Source organism: Heloderma suspectum, chromosome 5, assembly GCF_057233095.1.
Source record: "Heloderma suspectum isolate Gila_16-S chromosome 5, 16-S_ref, whole genome shotgun sequence".
In the NCBI taxonomy this organism is placed as follows: Eukaryota; Metazoa; Chordata; class Lepidosauria; order Squamata; family Helodermatidae; genus Heloderma; species Heloderma suspectum.
Window position 1 is genome coordinate 185,145,467 of NC_139462.1, and position 24,841 is coordinate 185,170,307.

The window sequence follows — 24,841 nt, forward strand, 5'->3', positions numbered from 1 at the left end:
TGCAAACCCAAAGCTTAAGTCATGTAATGCCAAACCATAGTTTGACATTACATGTGAGCCCAACCCATTATCTAAATTACTATAGTTATTTTGATAATAAATCAAAAATAACTGTGTAAATTAGAGTGGGAGAAATGGGTACACAACTGCAAAAATAAAACTAGAACAGAGCATACTTCTTATGTTACTATGAAATTCATTTTTATTCTAGAGTTACAGTGGCTCCTAAAGTGTGGTTTTTACATATAAAATGTATTTGCCAAACAAAGCAAATGAGAAAAGGCAGGGAATGCTGAATGATTAGCATGGTCTAGCTCCTTTATTTTCTTCAGCCAATTTTTATTTGTATTGTCCATATGTATCTTGACACCATGCAAAGGCTCATGACAAAGCTGTTATATGGAGCCTCATAGGTGGTAGAGTTCATTTTTGCCTTTTAACTCCTGTGAAAAGTCTGAGAAGTTGTCACGGGTTGTAAACTTCTAGAATTATAGTATTCATGGTATAGAGTGCCAGTTTTAAAGAGGACCTACTGCTGATTTGATTTTTGTTGTTGGTTGGTCACTTTACAGGTGTCCATCTGACACCCCACATGAAAAACATGGTACTAAAAGAATTGTTATATACCCAAAAGACTTATTCTCACCTCCGTTATTTGCAAGAACCTGTTCTAATTGTCAGAGAATCGCATTTAATTGTCAGAGAATCTCCAAGGCATCATATTCTTCCATACAAAGATAGATAGATACAGATATTCTCACACCTGGTTCACATGTGCTCATTCAGCACATAATGATGAGAACAACTTTCATATCACCTCAAATACAGTCCTTTTCAATTGAGTGACTTCATACATTCCAGCTGCCAGTAATCAAGTGTAGAGAAATCAAGTGATCTTTATTCACATGCAGATTAGCCCTCAGCTGTGCCGAGAACACTGGATCACCAAGCACAAACTGCTAGAGAGGAAAATTTCTGAATTGTCAACCAAATCGAGAAGAAAACGAGATTGCCACAGAAATATTTACTATTAGATTTTCCATAGTACTGTGTTATTTTGTGTGTGTGTGTGTGTGTAGTATAAGATATCAAGCCATGGATGAAAATACGATCTATACATAAAGGCCTTGACCTCATTTGCTGATGGGAGCTTCAGAATTGTTAATGCCACAACACATAGTTGAAATTGGTACACAAAGAATCCAAGACATCTATTTATAAAAGTCAGTCAGTTGATATTTTTTACATCTCTCTCTTTCTTAAAATGGAATACTTGACGTGTACCACAAATTAGTTTAAGTATGTCTGTAATAGAAGGAGAACTGAAACTTGGAACACACACAGTTTAAGACCAAGACACACAGTTAATAACCCAGTTTATTCTTAACTCCTCTCACTTAAAACTCAGGATGTTTACCTCATAAGAGAGGCCAGCACAAAACAGGCCATTCTGTACATGGGATGGAACATTGGGCTGCGTATGTTCCAGTCTCTCTTCAGAAATCTGAGTCAGCCTTGGGTTTAATATGGATAATATTTGTAGTAGTAACCAGGAACTTAAGTCTGAAATGATACAAATCACACACTTGGAACAATCCTTAGATTGGGGGAGAGGAGATTTTTGTGGCAGCCTGTGATGTATCGGATTGCTGATTGCAAATTTTACCCTTGTCATAAAACCTTACTGTTGTCTGTCTGTCTGTCTGTCTGTCTGTCTGTCTGTCTCTATATATAATACTAATTCAGCATATAAATAAAAATGTTTAAAGTACATGCACACTAGAGCAGTGATGATAGTTCTAAGAATAATTGCTTTTTTCCTTGGTTTTAAATGTTCTTTATTAGATGCCATATCACAACAAGTTTGTGTTATCACTGATATAACGGAAGATGCTGAGCAAGTAGGGCTTCTCCTGCATGAAACACTGAAGAATCATGTGAAAGTAAGTATAAGTTCTAATTCTCAACAGCATATCAAAAGAAGGCAAGTTCCAGTATGAAAAACGTTTACACGGGGTTTTTTGTGCCACTGAACATAGGGGCCTCTGTCAAAGAATTTTGAAGTGGAATAAAGAGCACCTGGGCCCAGTGTTCTTCAACATTTTTATTAATGGCTTGGAGGTGCAGGGAATGCAGATCAAATTTGCAGATGACACGAAATTGGGCAGGATAGCTAATACCTTGGAAGACAGAAACAAAATTCAAAGTGATCTGGATAGACTGGAGCGCTGGGGAGAAAACGAGAATGACATTTAATAGGGATAAATGCCAAGTTCTGCACCTAGGAAAAAGAAACCAAATGCACAGTTACAAGATGGAGGATACTTGGCTCAACAACACTACAAGTGAGAAGGATCTTGGAATTGTTGTCGATCACAAGCTGAATATGAGCCAACCATGTGATATGGCTGCAAAAAGGGCAAATGCTCTTTTGGGCTGCATTAATAGAAGCCTAGCTTCCAAATCCTGGGAAGTACTAGTTTCCCTCTACTCAGCACTGGTTAGGCCTCATCTGGAGTACTGTGTCCAGTTCTGGGCACCACACTTTAAGAAGGATGCAGACAAACTGCAGAGGGTTCAGAGGAGGGCAACAAAAATGATCAGGGGACTGGAAACAAAGCCCTATGAGGAGAGACTGAAAGAATTGGGTATGTCTAGCCTTGAGAAGAGAAGACTGAGGGGAGATAGGATAGCACTCTTCAAGTACTTGAATGGTTGTGACAGACAGGAAGGCCAGGATCTCTTCTTGATCATCCCAGAATGCAGGACCCAGAATAATGGGCTCAAGTTACAGGAAGCCAGATTCTGGCTGAACATCAGGAAAAAATTCCTGACTGTTAGAGCAATACGACAATGGAACTGATTACCTAGGGAGGTAGTGGGCTCTCACACACTGGAGACGTTCAAGATGAGGCTGGACACCCATCTGTCAGAGATGCTCTGACTTGGATTCCTGCATTGAGCAGGGAGCTGGACTCGATGGTCTTATAGGCCCCTTCCAACCCTACTATTCTATGATACCTGATTTTAATTGTAGCTTGCATTGAATTGGTATCCTGTGTTAGTTTTCCTTTTATATTTCCCAGAAATCATGCCACTGATCAATAATAACTACATGTGCCCAGTATATTTAACAGACTGCCTCCTTCCCTGGGTCTTATTACAATCAGTCAATTCAGACAAGAGCTTTGTAAAACTTTTCTTCTTGGCTGGCTTTGGAGGTCTGTGAATGGGTATGAAAGTAGTTTGCACAGTATGTTTGTTCTATTCTGCAGTACGATAGTTTATTTTGCTTTTCCCACAAAGTGTTAATTACCATTTATAAACAAAGTAAATGACACATGGATCCTTTAGCGATGAGTACTTTAAGATGTGCAGAATAACAATCTTGGTTAGGAGTGAGTTCATTAATACAATCTTACTTTCCTTTTTCAGCTGGTTACAGCTATATCAACATCCCTTTGTAAAAATGATAACCATCTACAAAATATCTTACTAGGACAATGTTACAACTTTATTTGTATAAATGTAAGTATTATGGAAAATCCAAAGGCAGCCTGAAACAGAGTTTTTACCTTACCACAAAATTTAGACACAGTGTCCTTGTGAAAATTGGCCTCCTTACAAGTTTCATAGTCTACTGTCAAACAGACGAAACTCAGTCCTGCAGATATGAAGGACAGATTTTTAGTTGAACTGAGCCATATGTTGCATCTAGACGTCAATTCTGTCAGTTTGATACTTGGACTGCTGCCTAGGAGAAAGTGTTATTGGCATGGTTTACATCTCATACAAAGTTTTCTTCGTTAGTACATTTGAGATCTACTTTGCTTAGCTAGAAAAAATATGATAAGGTATTCCTAATTAGAACAGTTATGACCTATTTACTTTATTTCTTGAAATATTCCCATTGTATTTACCATTACATGTTCACAAAACCATAACCTGTGTGTGTGTTTAACTAAAGGCATTCCACAGAGTATAACACACTTCACAAAATCCTTACTGCTTCGAAGCCCAAAGAGGCTGATTTCCCATATCTGTGATTGGAAAGACATTTTCCCAGTCAGCTTAGGTAGCATCCCTTGGTTTTTTTGTCATATGCATGTAACTTGGGTGGTTTGCATGAAGCTGCTGCTGCTGCTGCTGCTTCTCCTTCTCCTTCTCCTTCTCCTTCTTATTCTTCTTCTTCTTTGTATTAGTATTATATGAAATTGTTTGACGTTATTTATATGATAACGTTTTAGGTAGATTACAATTAAAAATATATCCTGTTTGCTGTGCAGACACATTTCTGTGATGCAGTTGCTCTGAGTAGTTTCCAATGTTAGTCTTATATAGGGTAGACCCATTGACTTGGTTCACTTTTAATGACAGCTCATAGTTTAAACCACCCGTGGGCTGTTGTGAACATGCTGGAGAGACCAAGCACACTACCTCTTGCATGTCTATCACCTTTGCTTGTACTTAACAATGTATGATTGGTTTGTTTGTAGGTTGCTGAGTGTGATGTGAAAACCAAGAATACTGGGTTGTTTAGGTGCTAAACAACCCAGAGTTTAACCCATAGTTTGTTGTTTGGTTAACCACTGGGTTGTTTAGGCCCTAACCAACCCATTACTCTGGGTTCACACATCATGGTCAACAACCTACAAATGGGAGATCATAGGTTGTTGATTAAAAGTGGAAGTGGCTGGCGTGCTGCAGGCAGAGCACCTCCTCCCTCCCTATCATCCCTAACAGCAAATAAGTTATTTAATCCATGGGCTGTTATTACATGCAGACTGGACCATTGCAATAAATGACTAACTGAAGTTCCATTCATTTCAATGGTTCTATTCTATGTAGGACTAACATTGGATACTATCTGCTGTCACCAAGGTAGAATGTGTCCCTTTTAACGCTAGATCCGTGCTTCTACAATAAATTTGCATTTATCTTTGACTGCATAGAGGCCTTTCTTTCATTACAGAAGAAGATTACACTTTATGGGGGTTTTGTCCTTTTATAATTCTTGTGATTCTGTGGCACTCCACTGCACAGAGCAAGGGGAAATCAGATGTATAATAATATTTGTGTAAAATTATAAAATTCTTATTTCTTTATACAGCATCATCACTGTGCATAGTACTTTATAAAGTACAAACTCCTGAGGGGATTACAATATATAATGCAGCACAAGAAAGGCAGTGGAAGAAGGCGTAAACCAGGGAATAATATCTCTTATTTCATTTACCTGTACTTGGACTTAGTTACAGTAGGGTATAGGAACTAGAGAGATATGCTAAAGCCTTCATAGAAAAAGAGAGAATGACAGTGTAGTCCACTGTGCATCTGAAGAACATTTTTCTATTTTTTCTTTTCCTCAGGATAAACTGTCTGACTTTCAGGAAACCCATAAGCTAGTGGACATACTCGAAAACACAAATGCTTCTGTCTTACACTCCATTGTTCTCATCTCGGTAGGTTAATTTATTACATCTTTCAGCTTATAAAAAAAAGTTTTGGTGCACATTGGGCCACGTATGAGATGTTGTTCTTAAAAATTGATGTGACCTTTGTAGCAAGAGAAGCCAAAATTGTACTATTAGTTGAAGACTTAATGTCAATCTCGTGCTCTTCCAGAACAGGATTCCCCAATTATGTTGCTGCTGGGTATCTTGTCACCCCTCGTTTCCACTAAAATTTTAAAGCAATGTATTAAAAACAACAACACATTAGGCAAGATTGATAGTCCTTATTGAAGACCTGTTGGTTTTAAGAATTGGATAGTCTTTCCCCTTCAAAATTAACACCACAAAGAGACACTTCAGGCTAACATGACTTTATTTTGCAAGAGACTAGCTTATCTACAAATGCAGATTCAAGGAAGCTTTTAGACTGCCTCAGGCCCTAAACAACTAATCTTCCATCTCTAATCAGGGAAGACGAACTGGAGAGTAGTGAAGTTCCCCACACTTTGCCTGTGAACCTAATGGCCAAACTTGCTTTGCAGTGATGCCCCTCCCTTAGGGTGGCTCCCTCCTATGTTGGCTTCCAAAAGTGGCTATCCTGGCAGAGTGTCTAAGCCTTGTTTCTAAGTTTTCCCACTTTGCTTTGCAACATGCTTTAGCATCTCTCAAGTCATGCTCTTCCTCCTCCGCCTCAGAAACTTGAGTACTCATGTGGAGGGAGGGGGCAGTGACTCAGCCTGGGCCATCTGTTTGTCAGGGCCTTCGGAGGAATCTTTCTCAGTGTCTTGGAGCTCTTGGGAAGGTTCTTCTGCCAGGCTCTGATCTAGCTGTTTCAACTCTGATTCAGAATCAGAGCTGTCAGACATCTCAAGGAGCTTGAACTCATCCTTGACAATTGGACCTGCAGTGCAATCCTCCCCATGCTTACTCAGAAATAAATCCTACTGTATCTAGTTGGGCTTACTCCCTAGTAACTGAGCTTAGGATTTCAGCCTAAACATTATAAGTACTTATTAAAAGTATACAAAGTATTTTAGGGAAAGTTATCTTTGTTGCAGTTATAAATAGCAATCAGTTTCCTTTGCATTTATTTGCCCTGGAAATGTAAGCATTTCTAAAAATCATGAATTTTAAAATCTTAATTTGCTTTTTAGGTACACTTTGATATTTTAGAAAATGCATCTTATAGCAGTGAAATGCAAAGCTTAGCTAAACTTGCAGAGGAAGTGAAAAAGAAGAATATTTTGCTTTATGGTCTCATTATACATTACCAAAAGGTATGTAGTCAAATTAATGTGAACTATCTGTGAATTATCCATTTCTGTGACCCACATGACTGAAGTATTTTATTTTTTTAAATATAAAACATGATATAAACATGACCCAAATCTTTTTTGTTGGGAAGCTGCTTGCATGTTCATGTTTGTTCAGCAGAATCCTTAATGTAAGCTTTCTCATTATTTAAGGTATTTGTATACCACCCTTCTGACATTACATCCTAGGGCGGTTCAGAAGCTTCTTTTCTTGGCCAATGTCATATATTCAGTAAAGGTGATGTACAGATAGGGATGGCCATCACGGGGAAATCCAGCCCATTTCTGGGCTCGACAGATTTCCCTGGAGCCCCGGCTCAGCTTGCATTTGTGAGCCGAGCTGTGGACCTTTTCCTGGAATCTGGGAAATTTCTCGGGTTTCCCCCATAAAATCGTCATTTACAGAAATTGCAATTGCAGTTTACATAATTTGCCCAAATTGCAGCTGTAATTTGCTTAATTTGTGAAAACTGTGGCCATAAAATGCTTAATTTTGCAGAAATTGAACGAACAATTTGTGACTGCAAGTTGCGCAAATTATGCGAATTGTAGCCGCAATTTGTGCAAATGGCTATTTTAGGTGGGGAGAAACGGAAATCCGCGACCTGGCCCAACTCATACAGTTCAAGTCAGAATCTGAGGGGCTGAGCTGCTGAAAGCTCAGCAAACGTCACCCCCAAGATGGATTCCCCCGACATCCCTATATACATGTACTTCCTGTTGTATTTTAAAACTTAGGTTTTAACATATCGCAGTTGTGGGTGACAAAAACTGTATTAATGAGATCTGAAAAATTGTCTGCATTTTTTTAAAAAAGTGAAAGTTATTTAAAATGAGCAGCTTTGGCTTTTTGTTTAAAATATGTTTTATCTCTGAACAAGTACACTTTCCCTGCTGTATCTGAGACACCAGTTTAGATGTTAAGGTACATAAGGTTATTAGAGATGGATCATGAAAATTTTAATTTATGGCCTACCAAAATGTGGAAAGGATACACTTTCCAGCTTGCCCATACCAAGATGAGACAACTTCATATGACAATACCCTTTGCAGTGAGTAGACAGTACTACACCTAAGGAGGATTAGTCCTTGAGCTGAGCTCTATGTAAGCATCCATATTAGGCTTTATTGTTTCATTCACTGGTAGCCCCACTGCTTGGCAATGTTCAAGTTAGTGTTGGACTTGACTACTAGGTCTTCTGTCAACTATATCTACATATCTATATCTACATAACCTCTATGTAGAAAGCCTGGCATAGTTTGCAAATCTCTCTCTTTAAAAAATTCTGATAATATTCTTTTGATTGAGAGTCAATTCCAATTGGGGAATGGTTCTGTTGATTGAGTAGAGTATCCTTACTAAATATTTAGTTATGAGATACATGTTTGACTGTCTCATGGTTAACTAAGAAGAAAAGTTGGCTAAGTTTATTTTATTATTTTATTTACTGTAATTTTAAACTGTACTTTTTATTTACTGTACTTTTAAACAAAAACTGAAGTTCTCTGTGTGGTGGCCAATACACTAAAAACACAGAGCACAAACATTAAAAAAAAAAAAAAAAACCGTACAGAATAGAACCAAGATAAAACCAGCAGAAAAGAATAAAACTATTATAATATCATAAAACAAAATTTAAATCAGCAGCAGAATAGAGTACTAAAAGCACTAAAAACAGTTCTTAAAATGCTTGGGGGAATACAAAGGTCTTCACCACGTGCTGGAAAGACCATAACGTAGGCACCAGGCGAGAGCATTCCACAAATGGCGCCACCACTGAAAAGGCCCTTTCTCGTAGCCACTTGCCTCACCTCATTGGTGAGGAGGGCCTCAGACAATGATATTAATGTCCAGATAGGTAAATGTGGGAAATTCTATGTACTACAATCACAGAAGCAAGAGGAAAAAAGGAAAAGGGATGGCAGACATATAGGAAGGGCAGTCCATGATACATTTGGCCCATGTGGAGAGGGCTCACAAGGATTTTTAATTTTTTTTAATCTGCAAAAAATAAAATGAAATACAGGGCTTACCACATACTCAGTTACATTACGGAGGAAGACGACTTCCACTGCCCTGGTGTAGGGGTCTTTGAAGGATTGATCTCAAGCACGTTGAGAGATGAAGGATGCGAAGAGCAAAGTTGTTTTATGTGCACTGCCCAGAGAACCATGTTATTGGGTGGCCTTATATAAATTTAGGAAATAAATACGTAAGGAAATAGTGCTTTTTCAGGTATGTTTGAAGGAAGAAGAAGGAAATGGTTTCAGCATGTCACCAACCTGCTCAACAAGGTTGGTGACATGTTAATTGGTAACTATGGGAAGGCAGAACTGCTCAACTCTTATTTTGCCGCTGTCTTCTCTGAAAAGGGGAGCTGTGTGCAACCTCATGAAAGTTGCATGAATGGTGAGAGGTCAGGATTGTCATTCAAGAAGGATAAATGAAATTTATGATAATATGAAATTTATCAGGAAATACTTAACCTTAAATGAAGACTGAAGTACAATTCAGTCTTTTTGAATTGTATTCTAAAGTACAAAAGGAACTTGCTGATGTACTTTCAGAACCTAAGTATTCCATCTTTGAGAAATCCTGGAGAACAGGAGGTGCCACAAGACAGGCAAATGTTGTCTCAGTCTTCAAAAAGGATTGAAATGAAGATCTGGGAAACTTCAGGACAGTCAGTTTGATTTAAATACCAAGGAAGATACTACACACATTGTAAAGCACTCAGTCTGTAAGCTTCTTGATAACAATGCAGTGATTAGTAGAACCTAAAGTGCAGGGAGGTTATGACTAGGGTGCGGCAGGGCTCTGTTCTGGACCTAGTACTCTATCGTATTTTTATTAGTGACTTAGATGAAGGGTGGATGGAATCTTTATCAAATTAGCAGATGACATAAAACTGGGAGGGCAAGCTAAAACTTCAAACGTAAGCATTCTTCAAAATGACATTGATAAAATGGAAAATTGGACCGATACTAACAAAATGAAATTCAACAGAGACAAGTGCAAAGTTGTGAGTTAGGCAAATAATGCTAATAATGAGATGTACTGATATAGGATAGGGGATACCTGGCTTCTCGGTAGTACATGTGAAAATATATCAGGTTTGGAGTTGAGCACAAGCTGAATATGAGTCAGCAGTGTGATACAGCTGCAAAAAAGGCTAATGTGATTTTAGGGTGCATTAATAGAAACATAGTTTCCAAGACACAAAGGGTAATGGTTCTACAGGGTTGGACTCGATGGTCTTATAGGCCCCTCCGACCCTACTATTCTATGATACTTCATTTCACACTAGTTAAGCTTTTGTTTGACCATTAGGAGGAACTTCTTAATGGTAAGAGCAGTTTGACAATGAGACCAATTATCTGAGACCTTGCTGGAGGTCTTTAAGCAGAGGTTGGACAGTTATCTGGGGATGCTGTAGTTCTGGATCTCCTGTATTGAGCAGCGGGCTGGACTAGATGATCTACAAGACCTTCTTGAACTCCATGGCTCAGTAGCTTATCACTTCCCAGGAAAAGCCATCTCATACTTTAAGATCCATTGTCCCTGTATCCTAGTTATTTGTAGTATGTACTTTTAAAAAATAAGTAGCTGTTTGAAAAGGCCATATTGTCATAATATAATGAGAGCTGCAGAACTACAGTTCCTTCTAGCTCTGTTTATATTTCATCTCTGCCTTTGGGAATTGTCCTTTTTAATGTCAGTTCTTGAATAATTGCCTGAAGGTATTTCCAGTGCCAAGTAAGTATAATTCAGGACCTATAATGTGTGAGGGTAGTGCTTTCTATGCTAAAAAAAATCTAGAAATAGAGATCTTATCTATAATCTATGCTGTGAAATAACATAAATGATGTAACTGTTCCTGACACATATATTTTCTTATTAAAAAATGCATCTAGACAAATGAGTGCTGAGGAGAGAATAAAACCTAAAAAGGGCCAAGCTCAGAACAGCTTGATCACATAAACTGCAGTAATGACATCAGTGGAATACTATGGGGCTGGTTCATACAATTACGCTCGAAGGGCATGGGGCTGAAAGCCAATCACAGAAACTAAGGCAACCATGTATGCACCTCACCTGTGAAGGCACCAGTTCCCTGAAATGATGCCTCTACACAACCCCAGCTATGAATCTGGCAGCGGCCCCATCCTCTTTCTCAAAGTGAATGTTTGGCGTCCAATTCAACTGTGAATCAACCCTAAACATTTAGGTACATATGCTAGCAGCCTTCATCACTACTGCATATTGAAGAACACATGCTCATCCTTCATGTTTCACATTTGCTGCAGAGACTGCCATTTAAGTTGTACCACTAGGGTTTATATTTGTGTAACAGCTTTTTTTTGTAAAGCATGTATTAAAGCTTTCAGTTCATTAAAAACTGGGCATTTGATTTAACAGTTCTGTGTAAGTGAAAGCTCTAAAAAAGCTAATTTTATTAAAGCTTGAAACGCTTATGCTGAAAAGGCCAAGTTTTCTTAATCCGCTTTTAAAGTTTCCAAGTGAGGACTATGTTTGTTATTAAAGGATTTCAGTGCTTCACCATGGGTGGTAGGTATTTTTGTTTTCTTTTTTAAAAGACATTTGTGGAAATACTTAAATGCATGCTGAATTTCGAAAATTAAATGTGACTGCTTGAAACATTTAAATACTGGATGCTTCTTCTCTGATATTACCTGACTTTTTCTGCATCATGGTTTGGATACATTTTACCATCTTTTTTGACTGAGTAGATATTGAGGTTTTTTTGTTTGTTATATAAAGACAAATGACCGGAGAGAGAATTTTTATAAAGAATATAGAAATGTATTTTATCCCATCCCTCCTCCAAGGAGCTCAGGGTATATGGGCCTATCCCATTCAGTCTTATATTCTGTGACTTAGAGTAGTTTGAGAAACAGTAATTGTTCCAAGACCACCCAGAGTGCTTTAAGGCTGAATAGGATTTGGATCCTGGTCTTTCAGGTCCAAGTCCAACAATATAGGAAGAAGACTTCTATATTTAGAAAACAGTACTTATACAAAAATATGCTTTCCATTTTATATTGGATTATAATAAAACACTAACAACAGCTTAGTGTTTTATTTATTTATGTATTTATTTCTTTACAGCATTCTTACCCCCCTTTTCAGCTAAAAAAGGCTCCCAGAGTGGCTTACAAGATTAATAATAAGACAGTCCGTGCCCTTGGGCTTACAGTCTAAGAAACACAGCACAAAAGGAAAAGGGATTGGGAGGGAGGATGAAAAAAAGCAAAACCCAGGCACCAGTTTTTAGTTTCAAAGTTCTCATAGGTGTTCATTCTGGCAGGGAAGGGTGAAACAAGCCCCCTGCAGCTGTTCCTTCTCCAGCCAATATATAGGGCTCGGTTGGTCTCCCCCTTGCTGTGATGTTTATTCTAGAAGGCAGGCGTGCAGCCTCCCAGTGGCCCTTGCTTCTCTGGCCGATGGATGAGGCCAGAGTCAGCAGTCCTAAGGAACTGTCAGTTGGACGTATGGCTAGTATCCAATTTTAGTCCTATGTAGAGTAGACTGATTCATTCAATGGGTCGACTTTATACAGGACTAATATTTGATGCTACCCTCTGTGTTCCATAGTAGGGAGGGGTGAAGCGAGCTCTCTGCAGCTGCTCACTTTGTGGCTAGTCTTTAACTACAGTTAGTTGAAACAAGGTAACTTCAAACTATGGGTTATTGATTGTTAGTTCAACTAACCTTAGTTTTGACTAACTACAGTTTGGGGTTTGGATTTATCACTAACGTGTTAATTGAAATCAGAAGCAAAAGAGTCCAGTTCCCTTCCCATGACCATGCCACAAGGGAAGGGGGAGTGTGCAAACCCAAGGCTCGTGCATATAATGATAAAACATTGTTTACCGTTATGTCCAAAATGAACCAGTGAGTCACAGAATAATAGTTACTGTGGCTCAGGCATAGGCCTAGGTTGTGGGAAACTTGGGCAGAGCCTGCTAGCCAAACTTGTATGGCGAAACAAACCTTCCCTCTTGAAGTCTTATACATCCTGCTGACCCAAATTAGTAAGCAGCCAGTCGTGAAGAGTGCAGGTTAAGGACCCCAATCTACTCCTGGTGTGGGCGTACAAATTCATTTTAAGCATTCCTTAATCCTCTAGGTTGGAATGACCACTATCAATCTAACGTCCTGAACCTGACCATTTACTTGAAAGCAAGTCCTGTTGATTCCAATGGGACTTTCAAATAATGTCCCAAACATAGATCTGCACATGTCACAGATCAGCCATGCTTAGAAATAATTTCAGTGCATTGAGAAAGCCCTATTATATGCAAGCATGCATGTGCAGAAGAGACTTAGTAGCTTGCTACAGGCTGGTCATTCCAAAAATTGTATAAAATATATTTTAATCCAATTTTTTGTCACTGGCAGCTGTGCTTGTTACTGGAATGGGTTAATCTTTAGAAATATTTAGGGAACTTTTGGAAGAAATACATACTGGCCTGCAATTGTATTTGAATTTGAATGAGAAGTATTTTCCCACCATGTGAGGGGAAAATCAGTGTCATAATTTATAGAATTTCCATTTCTGACGGTCTGAAGCAATTATGTTGGATTTTTATAGCATATTTGGGAACCTAGTTTTGCTGTGGCCACTTAGTGCTTCAGTTTAAATCATGTTTACTATATATTCCCTGAATTATAATTTTGTGTTAATTATAAATGGTTCTTTCTGTTAGACAGCAGCAATTGACAATATGCAAAGTAATTGTACTGAAAATTCAAGAACCAACTTCAGCCTGTTGGTTCTTGAATTTTCCTTCAAGAATATAACTTTATTTTAAAAAGTAAAGCAAATTTGCATTCTGGTTTGAGTCAACCTATGTGTTACTGGCAATAGTATGAATAGTCATATGCCTGTTTTGGCAACACCTCTGCCTTTGGTATTCTTAAGCTGCATCCTAACAGGGAATAAGGCCAATTGCAGACCATAGGACTTATTCTTTGTACTATTATCCATAGCAGAATCACACTGTTCAGTTTTTTTTAATGCATATGCATCACAATCTCTCTTGTTCATTTAATTTGTATTCTGTCTTTCTACCAATTGGCGCTCAAGGTAGCTTGTGCAAACATCAAAACTTAAAAATTCAAAGGACATATTCATGAGTCTAGGCACTAAATTATTCTTGTAATTGTTATAGCAAAATACATATGAGAGGGGTAAACAATTTAATTTAAAGGTAATCTGACCAATTGCCGAATCCTTAGGTTCTTCATTTGTGGATGGGCTCTCTTTGCTTATTTTTCATCTTATGAGGCCATAAGGTGGGACCCTCTTACCTACTGTTTCCTGTTTTCACTTGCACTTTTCTTCATCTTATATAATGGGCAGAGCAATCTTATGGGTGGTGGTAAGATTCCGTGCAGAGTGACCATCATATCCAAAGCACTGCTGGCTCATTGCGGCCTGGGTGGAAATTGGTGGGGGCAGATTTTTCTGGTTTTCCCCACCCCTTTTTGTTTCTCCCTTCCACTGAACATAATGGGAGGGAATTAACTATGGCAGCTCCAGGGCTGGTGTAGTTTCTGGGTGCATTTTGAGTGAGGGTAGCGAGAGGGTTTTGGATCCTGCAGATCCATGGTCTTCCTAACAGTGCCCTGGAACACTCTATTCTAGCCCCCATTGGAGATTTGTACCACCGCACCAGAGGGCCTCCTACAGTAGATGTGCTGTTCCATCACGAGGCCTTTCTCTCTGCCAGGAGAGCAGCCGTTCCACTGCATCCTGTGGAACCCCAGCCACCCTCCTAGGGAGCACAGAATTTCTCCCTTACAGTGAGTTGTATCTAATGGTGCCCTTCCACAAATGGAATGAGTTCTTCAGTTGACAGAGTGGTTTCTGGGGTAGCGAGGACCTCAGCTAGCAGAAGGGGAGGAACAATTTTCTCCATTCCGCCTTGCAGCTCCCATGCCACTTTCCATGCTGTTTCAAGAAGGGCCCTCAACCCTCCAGGGCAGTTTTTCCGTGGGGAGAAAGAATCAGTAAAAACGATTTCCCCCTTTCAGTCAGTAGGGGTCTCTGTTGGATCAAAAGCACTTCCATAACAGAAGGATACCACTGGATATAATCCACTGGTTTTATGCTTTGTGTGATATTTGTAATACAGTTGCAAGTAGATCTGGAACCAAATCCTATAGCTGCTTAGTCTGGAAACAGTGTTCTGAATTCAATTAAATCTTCACAGTAATAACATAAATGGAATCAGAATATGTCATTTAGCTGATGGCAGTGTTCTGATTGCTGATTCAGCTATGTATGTGCTCGATTTCTCATTACTTCACCTCAATGCAGCACTTGCAATAAAAGCACTTGCTGGGGGAACAATATATTTTTCTAGCACCAAGATTTATTTATTTATTTATTTTATTACATTTATAGCCCGCCATTTTTCCTCTTTAAGAAACCCAAGGCGGCGTAAATAATCCTCCTCCTCTCCATTTGATCCTCACAACAACAACCCTGTGAGGTAGGTTGGGCTGAGAGTCTGTGACTGGCCCAAAGTCACCCAGTGAACTTCTATGGCCGAGTGAGGACTAAAACCCGGATCTCCTGGCTCCCAGTCCAACACTCTAGCCACTACTCCACACTGGCTCTCTGCAGTTTGAATATCTACCTGTATGCAAGACTAATGCCTATAAACATTGTCTTGCAAAAAGACAATGGAGATAGTTCATTTCCTGGTTTTGCACTGCCACAATAACCATATTATTGTGGATTATTTTATTAATATGAGATGCTAATAAAACTTCTTTATTCCAAACATAAAAGGCCAACCACAAGCCTCTATGTTGGGTTATAGACCAGGAATCTTTGAACCAGCTCTTGAAAAGAATCAAAACAAAAACCTCACCACAAATAAGTTGGGCCTGTTTGAAAGTTATTAAGCACTTGCTCTTTTAAACATAGCAGTATGAAAGAAAACAATACACGAGTGTGCTGCTAGTAGAAACCAGCATGTTTGCCAAAGCAAGTGAAAAGTACACAGTTACTTGTAAAGTGAATTGGAGCACATAACTTTTTGCTCAAAGACCAGCTGTCCGATTAATAAATACAGAGGCATCTGAATATTTTTCTAACATTATATTATAAAATGTAGATTGTATTAATTTTTCAGCTTCGAATATTATCAGTTGTACCCAGACTTAGTCATGCTTATGTTACTCATGATTTAAGTCCCATTGATTTTAATGAATCTATGCTAAGTATGACATATGACTAAGACTGGATCCAACCCATTGATTCATACTTAAGAAATAGATTTCTTGTTCAGAGACAGTTCCAACCTTTAAACAGGTCTGTGCCACAGAGATTCGTGCAAGTACAACTTCCGCTGACACAGGCCAGCTACTGGGCTCGTTCTGACATAACACTAAACGGTGGTTTCATGCATGAAGTGTGGTGAGCCTTAGGCTCAAGCATTTCCTCCTCTTCTGGCACATGCTTCCACTTCTGGTTTTAAACTGACTACAGTTTTCTGTTATAACTGAACACTAGTTCCCCTTCATGGATCACTGCCTTGTTGTGGTGAAGGGGCTTGCGTAACTCAGTGAAGCCATAAGTTATGCCATGCAGGGCCACCCAAGACGGACAGGTCATGGCGGAGAGTTCTGACAAAATGTGGTCCACTGGAGAAGGAAATGGCAACCCACTCCAGGATTCTTGCCAAGAAAAACCCATGGAACGTATGACAAGGCTAAAAGATATGATGCCAGAAGATGAGCCCCTCAGGTCGGAAGGTGTCCAATATACTACTGGGGAAGAGCAGAGGGAATTTCCAAGTAGTGCCAGAAAGAGTGAAGCGGCTGGGCCAAAGCTGAAAGGACACTCAGCTGTGGATGTGTCTGGTGGTGAAAAGAAAGTCCGATGCTGTAAAGAACAATATTGTTTAGGAACCTGGAATGTCAGATCAATGAATCAAGGTAAGCTGGAGGTGGTCAAACATGAGATGGCAACATCTTGGGAATCAGCGAATTCAAATGGACAAGCATGGGCGAATTTAATTCAGGTGACCATTATATCTACTACTGTGGGCAAGAATCCCGTAGAAGAAATGGAGTAGCACTCATAGTCAGTAAAAGGGTGGGAAAAGCAATACTGGGGTACAATCTCAAAAACGATAGAATGATCTCAGTACAAATCCAAGGCAAACCATTCAACATCACAGTAATTCAAGTCTATGCCCCAACCACTGAGGCCGAAGAAGCTGAGGTTGATCGGTTTTGTGAACACCTACAACACCTTCTAGAACTAACACCAAAAAAAGATGTCCTCTTCATCATAGGGGATTGGAATGCTAAAGTAGGAAGTCAAGAAATCACCGGGATAACAGGCAAGCATGGCCTTGGTGTACAAAATGAAGCAGGACAAAGGCAAATAAGAGTTTTGCCAAGAGAACACGCTGATCATAGCAAACACTCTTTTCCAACAGCACAAGAGGCGACTCTACACATGGACATTACCAGATGGTCAATATCGAAATCAGATTGATTATGTCCTTTGCAGCCAAAGATGGAGAAGCTCCATACAGTCAGTAAAAACAAGACCTGGAGCTGACTGTGGCTCAGATCATGAGCTTCTTGTTGCAAAATTTCAGCTTAAATTGATGAACGTAGGGAAAACCACTAAACCATTCAGGTATGACCTAAATCATATCCCTTATGAATAGACAGTGGAGGTGAGGAATACATTTAAGGGATTAGACCTGATAGACAGAGTGCCTGAGGAACTATGGACGGAGGTCTGTAACACTGTTCAGGAGGCAGCAACTCAATCCATCCCAAAGAAAAAGAAATGCAAGAAAGCCAAGTGGCTGTCTGATGAGGCTTTACAAGTAGCTGAGGAAAGAAGGGAAGCGAAAAGCAAAGGAGAAAGGGGAAGATATATCCAACTGAATGCAGAGTTCCAGAGAATAGCAAGGAGAGACAAGAAGGCCTTCTTAAATGAACAATGCAAAGTAATTGAGGAAAACAATAGAATGGGAAAGACTAGAGATCTTTTCAAGAAAATGGGAGATCTCAAGGGAACATTTTGTGCAAAGACGGGCATGATAAAGGACAAAGAAGGCAGGGACCTAACAGAAGCAGCTGAGATTAAGAAGGGGTGGAAAGAATACACAGAAGAACTATACAGGAAAGATCTTAATGTCCCTGATAGCCATGATAGTGTGGTCACTGAACTTGAGCCGGACATTCTCGAGAGTGAAGTCAAGTGGGCCTTAGGAAGCATTAGTAACAACAAAGCTAGTGGAGATGACAGTATTCCAGCTGAGCTATTTAAAATCCTAAAAGATGATGCTGTTAAAGTGCTGCACACAATATGCCAGCAAATTTGGAACAACAGTGGCCACAAGACTGGAAAAGGTCAGTTTACATTCCAATTCCAAAGAAGGGCAACACCAAAGAGTGTTCAAACTACCGTACAATTGCGCTCATTTCACATGCCAGCAAGGTGATGCTCAAAATCCTACAAGCTAGGCTTCAGCAGTATGCGAACCGAGAACTACCGGAAGTACAAGCTGGGTTTCGAAGAGGCAGAGGAACTAGAGATCAAATCGCCAACATTCGCTGGATCATGGAGAAAGCAAGAGAATTCCAGAAAAACGTCTATTTCTGCTTCATTGACTACGCTAAAGCCTTTGATTGTGTGGATCACAACAAACTGTGGCAAATTCTTAAGTGATGGGAGTACCAGACCACCTTACCTGTCTCCTGAGAAACCTGTACGAGGGTCAAGAAGCAACAGTAAGAACCAGACATGGAACAACCGAGTGGTTCAAAATTGGGAAAGGAGGACGACAAGGCTGCATATTGTTGCCCTGCTTATTTAACTTATATGCAGGGTACATCATGAGAAACGCTGGGTTGGATGAATCACAGGTCAGAATTAAGATTGCTGGGAGAATTATCAACAACCTCCGATATGCAGATGATACCACCCTAATGGCAGAAAGCAAAGAGGATCTCAAGAGCCTCTTGTTGAGGGTGAAAGAGGAGAATGCAAAAGCTGGTTTGAAACTCAACATTAAAAAAACGAAGATCATGGCATCTGGCCCCATCACTTCCTGGCATATAGAAGGGGAAGAAATGGAAGCAGTGACAGATTTTACTTTCTTGGGCTCCAAGATCACCGTAGATGGTGACTGTAGCCATGAAATTAAAAGACGCTTGCTCCTTGGGAGGAAAGCTATGGCAAACCTAGACAGCATAGTAAGAAGCAGAGACATCACCTTGCCAACAAAGGTCCGTCTAATCAAAGCTATGGTTTTCCCAGTAGTAATGTATGGCTGTGAGAGCTGGACTATAAGGAAGGCTGAGTGCCGAAGAATTGATGCTTTCAAACCGTGGTGCTGGAGAAGACTCTTACGAGTCCCCTGGACTGCAAGGAGGTCAAATCAGTCCATCCTAAAGGAAATCAACCCTGAGTGCTCATTGGAAGGACAGATACTGAAGATGAAGCTGAAAGATTTTGGCCACCTAATGCAAAGAGAAAACTCTCTGGAAAAGACCCTGATGCTGGGAAAGACTGAAGGCAAAAGGAGAAGGGGACAGCAGAGGATGAGATGGCTAGATAGCATCACCGATGCAATGAATATGAACTTGAGCACGCCCCGGGAGAGAGCGCAGGACAGGAAGGCCTGGCGTGCTATGGTCCATGGGGTCACGAAGAGTCGGGCACGACTGAACGACTGAACAACAACAAGAGAGCGGTGATATGTATATTGGGAAATATGGGGAAACTGTAGAAAGCACTACAAATGTCTTCTCCTAAAAGTAAGGAATAAGCAGCAGCAACAGCACCCTCAAGAACAGCATCCTCATCTTCCACAAGTAACAGCCACAATTCCCAAATCACTGTATGTCTGAAAAGAACTTGGCACACAGGGTATTCAGGAATACATTGGGGTGGGGTGCGATTAGCACAACTTTTTCTTAGATGGGAATTTATGCCGTTTCACATTTTGGCTGTATATCGCATCTTTTGCTTACAGTCATGGACCTGGTTTGCACATAATGCTAACCTATGCTTGTGTCAGAAATGGATTGTCCTTCTCCTTCACAATCAACACCACAAGGAGACAAAGCTTCTACTTTATTTTGCTAGAGACTAGCTTTTCTACAAATGCAGATTCAAGGAAGCTCTCAGACTTTCTCAGGCCCTAAACAACTAATCTGCGATCTCTAATCAGGGATGACCAACTGGAGGGTAGTGAAGTTGCCGACAGTTTGCCTGTGAACCTCACGGCCAAACTTGCCTTGCAGTGATGCCCCTCCCTTAGGGTAGCTCCCTTTCCAAGAGTGGCTATCCTAGCGGAGTGTCTGAGCCCTGTCCCTAACTTCTTGCTTTACATCGTGCCCTAGCGTCTCTCAAATCATGCCCCTCTTCCTCCTCCTCCTTGGAAACTTGAGTACTCATGGTGGAGAGAGGGGCCAGGGACTCAGCCTGGGCCATCTGTTTGTCAAGGCCTTCAGAGGAATCTCTCCCAGCATCTTGGCTCACTAGGGAGGCTTCTTCCCCCGGGCTCTGATCCAGCTGTTCAACTCTGATTCAGAATCAGAGCTGTCAATATCTGAAGAGGCTTGGACTCATCCCTGACAGGTTGTTGAATTCTGGGTTGTCATGACGTGCAACCCCAGCCACGCTAACTGTCCTGCTCTAAACTGAGTCTTCGCTCTTTGGTAAGCAATTACAAGGATGTATACAATAGATAAGTCAATTTAGCAGGCAAATGGTCAAGCACAGTTTTACAAGGCATGTAGGGTTTTTTCCAGAGAGTCAGGGGTCAGTAGCATGGAGATCCAAACACATAGCAAGGTCAGGAAGAAAACAGAATACCAGAGACTGGACCTGAAGATAAGTTATTTCCAGTAGCTCTCAAACACAAGTGAGAGCTGATATAGCTAGAGCTACCAAATCCCCATCCAAGGCTCAGCTGCGTTATGCTAGAGGCTTGTCAGATATCCTCCTCATGAGGAGAGCCCAACTCATGAGTAGTTCTCTTCAGTGTATGAGCACTCCTTCACATGGCCACCATTCTATCATGAATCTTAAGGTGTCAGTGTTCTTGGGGGCTAGGTGGTGGCCCAGCATCCCCCTCTGCCCCAGATGCTGAGCTCTCTGCCTCTCCAGCATACAGATCCAAAGGCATCAATCCTGAGGATCCAGACCTTGTTGGGTAGTGCCAGTGATGATCTGTTCCATGGGGCTAACTGGTTGTGGAGTCTCTGGCTCCTCCTCTAAAGACGAGTCCAGTGACAGCATGACACTTGGGATCAGGACACCAATAAACCATGGTTTATTAATCACAAACAACACAGAAAGTACAACCCATGGTTTGTTGCTGGGTTGTGAACTTGGGTTGTTTAAACCATGAATTATCATTGTGTGTGAACTCAGGACTGTGGGTTGCTTATGGTTTGTTTCGCCAGGCTATAGAGACTGTGGGCAAGAGTGGTAAAAAACAAAACAAAAATAGCCACTGAAATGCTGGTACTACAGCACTGCCAAAGCATTTGGGATACAGAGAGGGCGCGGGCCAAGCAGGAGGGAATCAAACAACCAGATACTGGGAAAACAAACCACAGTTTGTCCATCTGCCAAACAAACCAACAAGCCATGTGTTAACCATGTGTTAAATAAACCATGGGTCAGTGTTATGTGTGAACCAGGTCATTGTGTTCCTTAGCATTTTGAGTAAACTATGCAGAAACCAATGAACGAACACAGGAAGCCTAAAAAACTGCCCCATGACAATAAGAGATACTTGGTATTTCAGCTAGTGATGTCTGTCAAGTAATTATGCTCTTTCAAAATGTACTAGGAAAACTAGATACTGTGAAGACTATGAGGGCTTGTTAGAAATAATTAGTTATCATACAAGTCTGCAGAGATTTACACTTGAAAAATAGAGAAGCTGCTTAAGAAACAATGGCCACAATCCAACACATGCTAAACTCTGTCAGATTAGTTAATGGATGCCAAAGTAAGTGCAAAATGATTTGTAAACAAACAAAAAAAGAAAGTCCTCACACATAAAGGGCCTAGAAGTATGGCATTTTCATCTTTTAGAAATAATTTTCAGTTGTTCCATTATTAGTGATTAAATGAATAGCTATAGGAAAAGATGTAGAAAAGGAACATAACAAAAGCAGTTGACCAGCAACCAAATGCTGAGTTAATTCAATTGTCCTTGCTTTTTCCTCATTTCCACTTCTGTTCTTATTAAGTTCTTTTGTTCAGATTCGTGGCTTTAACTGTGGTGACGAGTTAAATAAAGGAAATTTTTAATTGCTCTGTGAAAGAATGCACATTTGTTTCCGTTAAGATTTCACCATTGAAATTAGCTGCGCTTCAATGTAATCTAAAAAGAATGCCATGCTCTGTGTTATGAATTAAAATAGACAACTGGCATTACAGAAATTTTGTGAAATGGTCCCCCCGCCCACACCATTTTTTTGTCTACAAATAAGGTGGAGAATTTGAACATGTCATTTGCATACAATGATCCAGCTGCAATCTGAATTCAAGATTTTAATTTAATCTGTCTCATTAGTTGTGCTTTGCCAATTTAAGGCCAGGGACGTTTCTTTGGACGGCAAACAGGGCGGTTGGCTTGGGTGCCAAATTTGGGGGGCACCGAAACAGCTCCTCCCCTATGCCTGCCCAGAGAGTGAGCCTGCCCACCTCTTATCTCACTCACGCCTTTGCCAGGGGGCTCATAGACCCTCTTTTGGGAGAAGACTGAGCCAAAGTAGGAATTGAGCACTTCTCCCTTTTCCTTGTCATGTTATCATTTTGCCATCCTTATTTAATAGTTGAACCACCATTTCTTTCCTCTGTCTTTTGCTATGCATGTATCTGAAGAAAGCCTTTTTGTTGCTTTTAGCATTACTCGCTAACCTCAGCTCAGCTTTAGCCTTCCTGACGCCATCCCCACACTTCTGCGCTCCCCGCCTGTACTCTTCTTTTGTAGCTTGGCCTTCCTTCCACTTCCTGTATGTGTCCTTTTTGTTTTCAGGTAATCTCTAAGCTTTTTGTGAAGCCACATTGGCTTCTTCTGTTGTCTTCCGCCTTTTTTTCTTGTTGGAATTGTTTGTAATTGTGCCTTGAGAATTTCCTTTTTTAAAAACTTCCACCCATCTTGGACTCCTTTTCTCATTAGAGTCACTTGCCATGGGACCTTACTTATCATTGTTCTGAGTGTATTAAAATCAGCTTTCCTAAAATCCAGGATACGCGTTTGGCTACGCTCAGCTTTTGCTTCCTTTAGAACCAAGAACTCAAGTATAACATGATCACTTTCCCCCAGAGTTCCTGTAACTGCTACTTTATCCACTAAGTCATGTCTGCTGGTTAGGATCAAGTCAAGCATAGCCAATCCTCTAGTTCCTTCCTCTACTTTCTGTAGGAGGAAGTTATCCACAACACAAGTCAGGAATTTCCTGGAAGGGCCATGTTTTGCAGAATTTGTCTCCCAACAAATATTGGGGAAATTGAAGTCCCCCATTACTACTACATCATGCTTCCTTGAAACATTGGCAATTTGCTTTTCAAAAGTGTCATTGTCTTCTTCTTGATTGGGTGGCTGGTAGTAGACTCCAACCGCCACGTTCCTTTTATTCTTTGCTCCATTTATTTTAACACAGATGCTCTCGATGGGTCTACCAAGCTCATCCACCTGTATTTCTGTGCAGAGATATGTATTTTTCACATATAGTGCAACCCCACTTCCCTTTCTATTCCTCCTGTTCTTTTTGAATAAGTTATATCCTTCAATTGCTGTATTCCAGTCATGGGAGTCATCCCACAAAGTTTCAGTTACACCTATCAAGTCAGAATTTCCCTCCTGTATTAAGAGTTCAAGTTCGTTCTGTTTGTTTCCCATACTCTGGGCATTGGTGTATAGACACTGAAGACCATGTGCTTTATAGTCTGGCTTTCTTCCTTCATGTTTCTGAAGACTATTATTGGGCGCTATTAGAGCTGTTCTCTCTGTTGTGGTGCATGAACCTTCATCCATTGTTACCCCCAACTTTACATTTCCCTCCCCTGTAGGATTCAGTTTAAAGCCCTCCTGATGAAGTTCTTCATGCTGTGGCCAAACACATTCTTCCCAGCCTTTGTGAGGTGCAACCCATCCCTTTCCAACAGTCCATCTTCCAGGAAGTATAGCCTGTGGTCCCAGAATCCAAATCTCTCACACCGGCACCACCTTCGTAGCCAGTCATTCACCCGGAGTATTTTTCTTCCTCTTTCTTTCCCTCTTCTAACTACTGGAGGGATGGATGAGAAAACTATCTGGGCCCCAAAGTTCTTGAGTTTCTTTCCCAAAGCTTCAAAGTCTGACGTGATTTCTTTGTAGCTCCACTTGGCGGTATCATTTGTTCCCACGTGGATGAGAAGAAAGGGATACCTGTCAGTGGGCTTTATGAGTGCAGTCAACCCTTCAGTCACGTCTCTAATCCATCCTCCTGGGAGACAGAATACCTGGTGAGCCCATGGGTCTTCGCAACATACTTGGGTTTCGATCCCACGCGGCAAGCAGTCTCCCACTACTACTACTACTACTCTTCTTGTCGTTCTAGGCCTTGGTTTCATTGTCTCTGCTTGACTGACCTTCAGCTCTTGCTCACTTTCATTCATGCAGGTTCCCCTGTAATTCTTCCGCTGCAGGCTGTCCTCCAGTCTCATCCTCAAGTACCTGGAAACGGTTCTATAGCTCCACTGCTTCCACTGGTTCAGAGTGGCTTCTAGTTCTTCTTCTCCTAACTGTCACCCTTTTCCAAGGAATATCCTCTACTTCATTTTTCCTCACCTCAGCATTTTCCTCTTCTGCCTCAGCTTGCTGTTGCTCTTCTAGCTTCTGTTCTTCACTTTGCTGCTGTAGTTCCACCGTTCTGTCCAAGAACTCTTTGTGTTCTCTTATTCCCTGGAGGGCCAACACTCGCCGCTCCAGTCCTCTTACTTTTTCTTCCAACAGTGTGATCAACTTGCACTTGTTGCACATGTAAGCCATGTTGTT

The 24,841-nt window shown here is 40.7% G+C and overlaps 1 protein-coding gene across 5 annotated transcripts in view; it reads left to right on the forward strand.

Moving 5' to 3' along the window:
• The window catches only part of CRPPA (CDP-L-ribitol pyrophosphorylase A), a 101,822-nt gene that overhangs the window by 44,600 nt on the left and 32,381 nt on the right, over nt 1-24,841 (forward strand). For 4 of the 5 annotated variants that reach the window (XR_014792362.1, XR_014792363.1, XM_084858653.1 and 1 more), the window contains exons 6-9: nt 1,846-1,943; nt 3,436-3,528; nt 5,370-5,462; nt 6,608-6,730. Coding sequence is in view for 3 of the 5 variants with exons in the window: in XM_084858653.1 (XP_084714779.1) it covers nt 1,846-1,943; nt 3,436-3,528; nt 5,370-5,462; nt 6,608-6,730 (407 nt within the window). In the remaining 2 variants the exon portion in view is untranslated. The remainder of the gene's footprint in view (nt 1-1,845; nt 1,944-3,435; nt 3,529-5,369; nt 5,463-6,607; nt 6,731-24,841) is intronic. The other variant, XM_084858654.1, reaches the window with a different exon arrangement.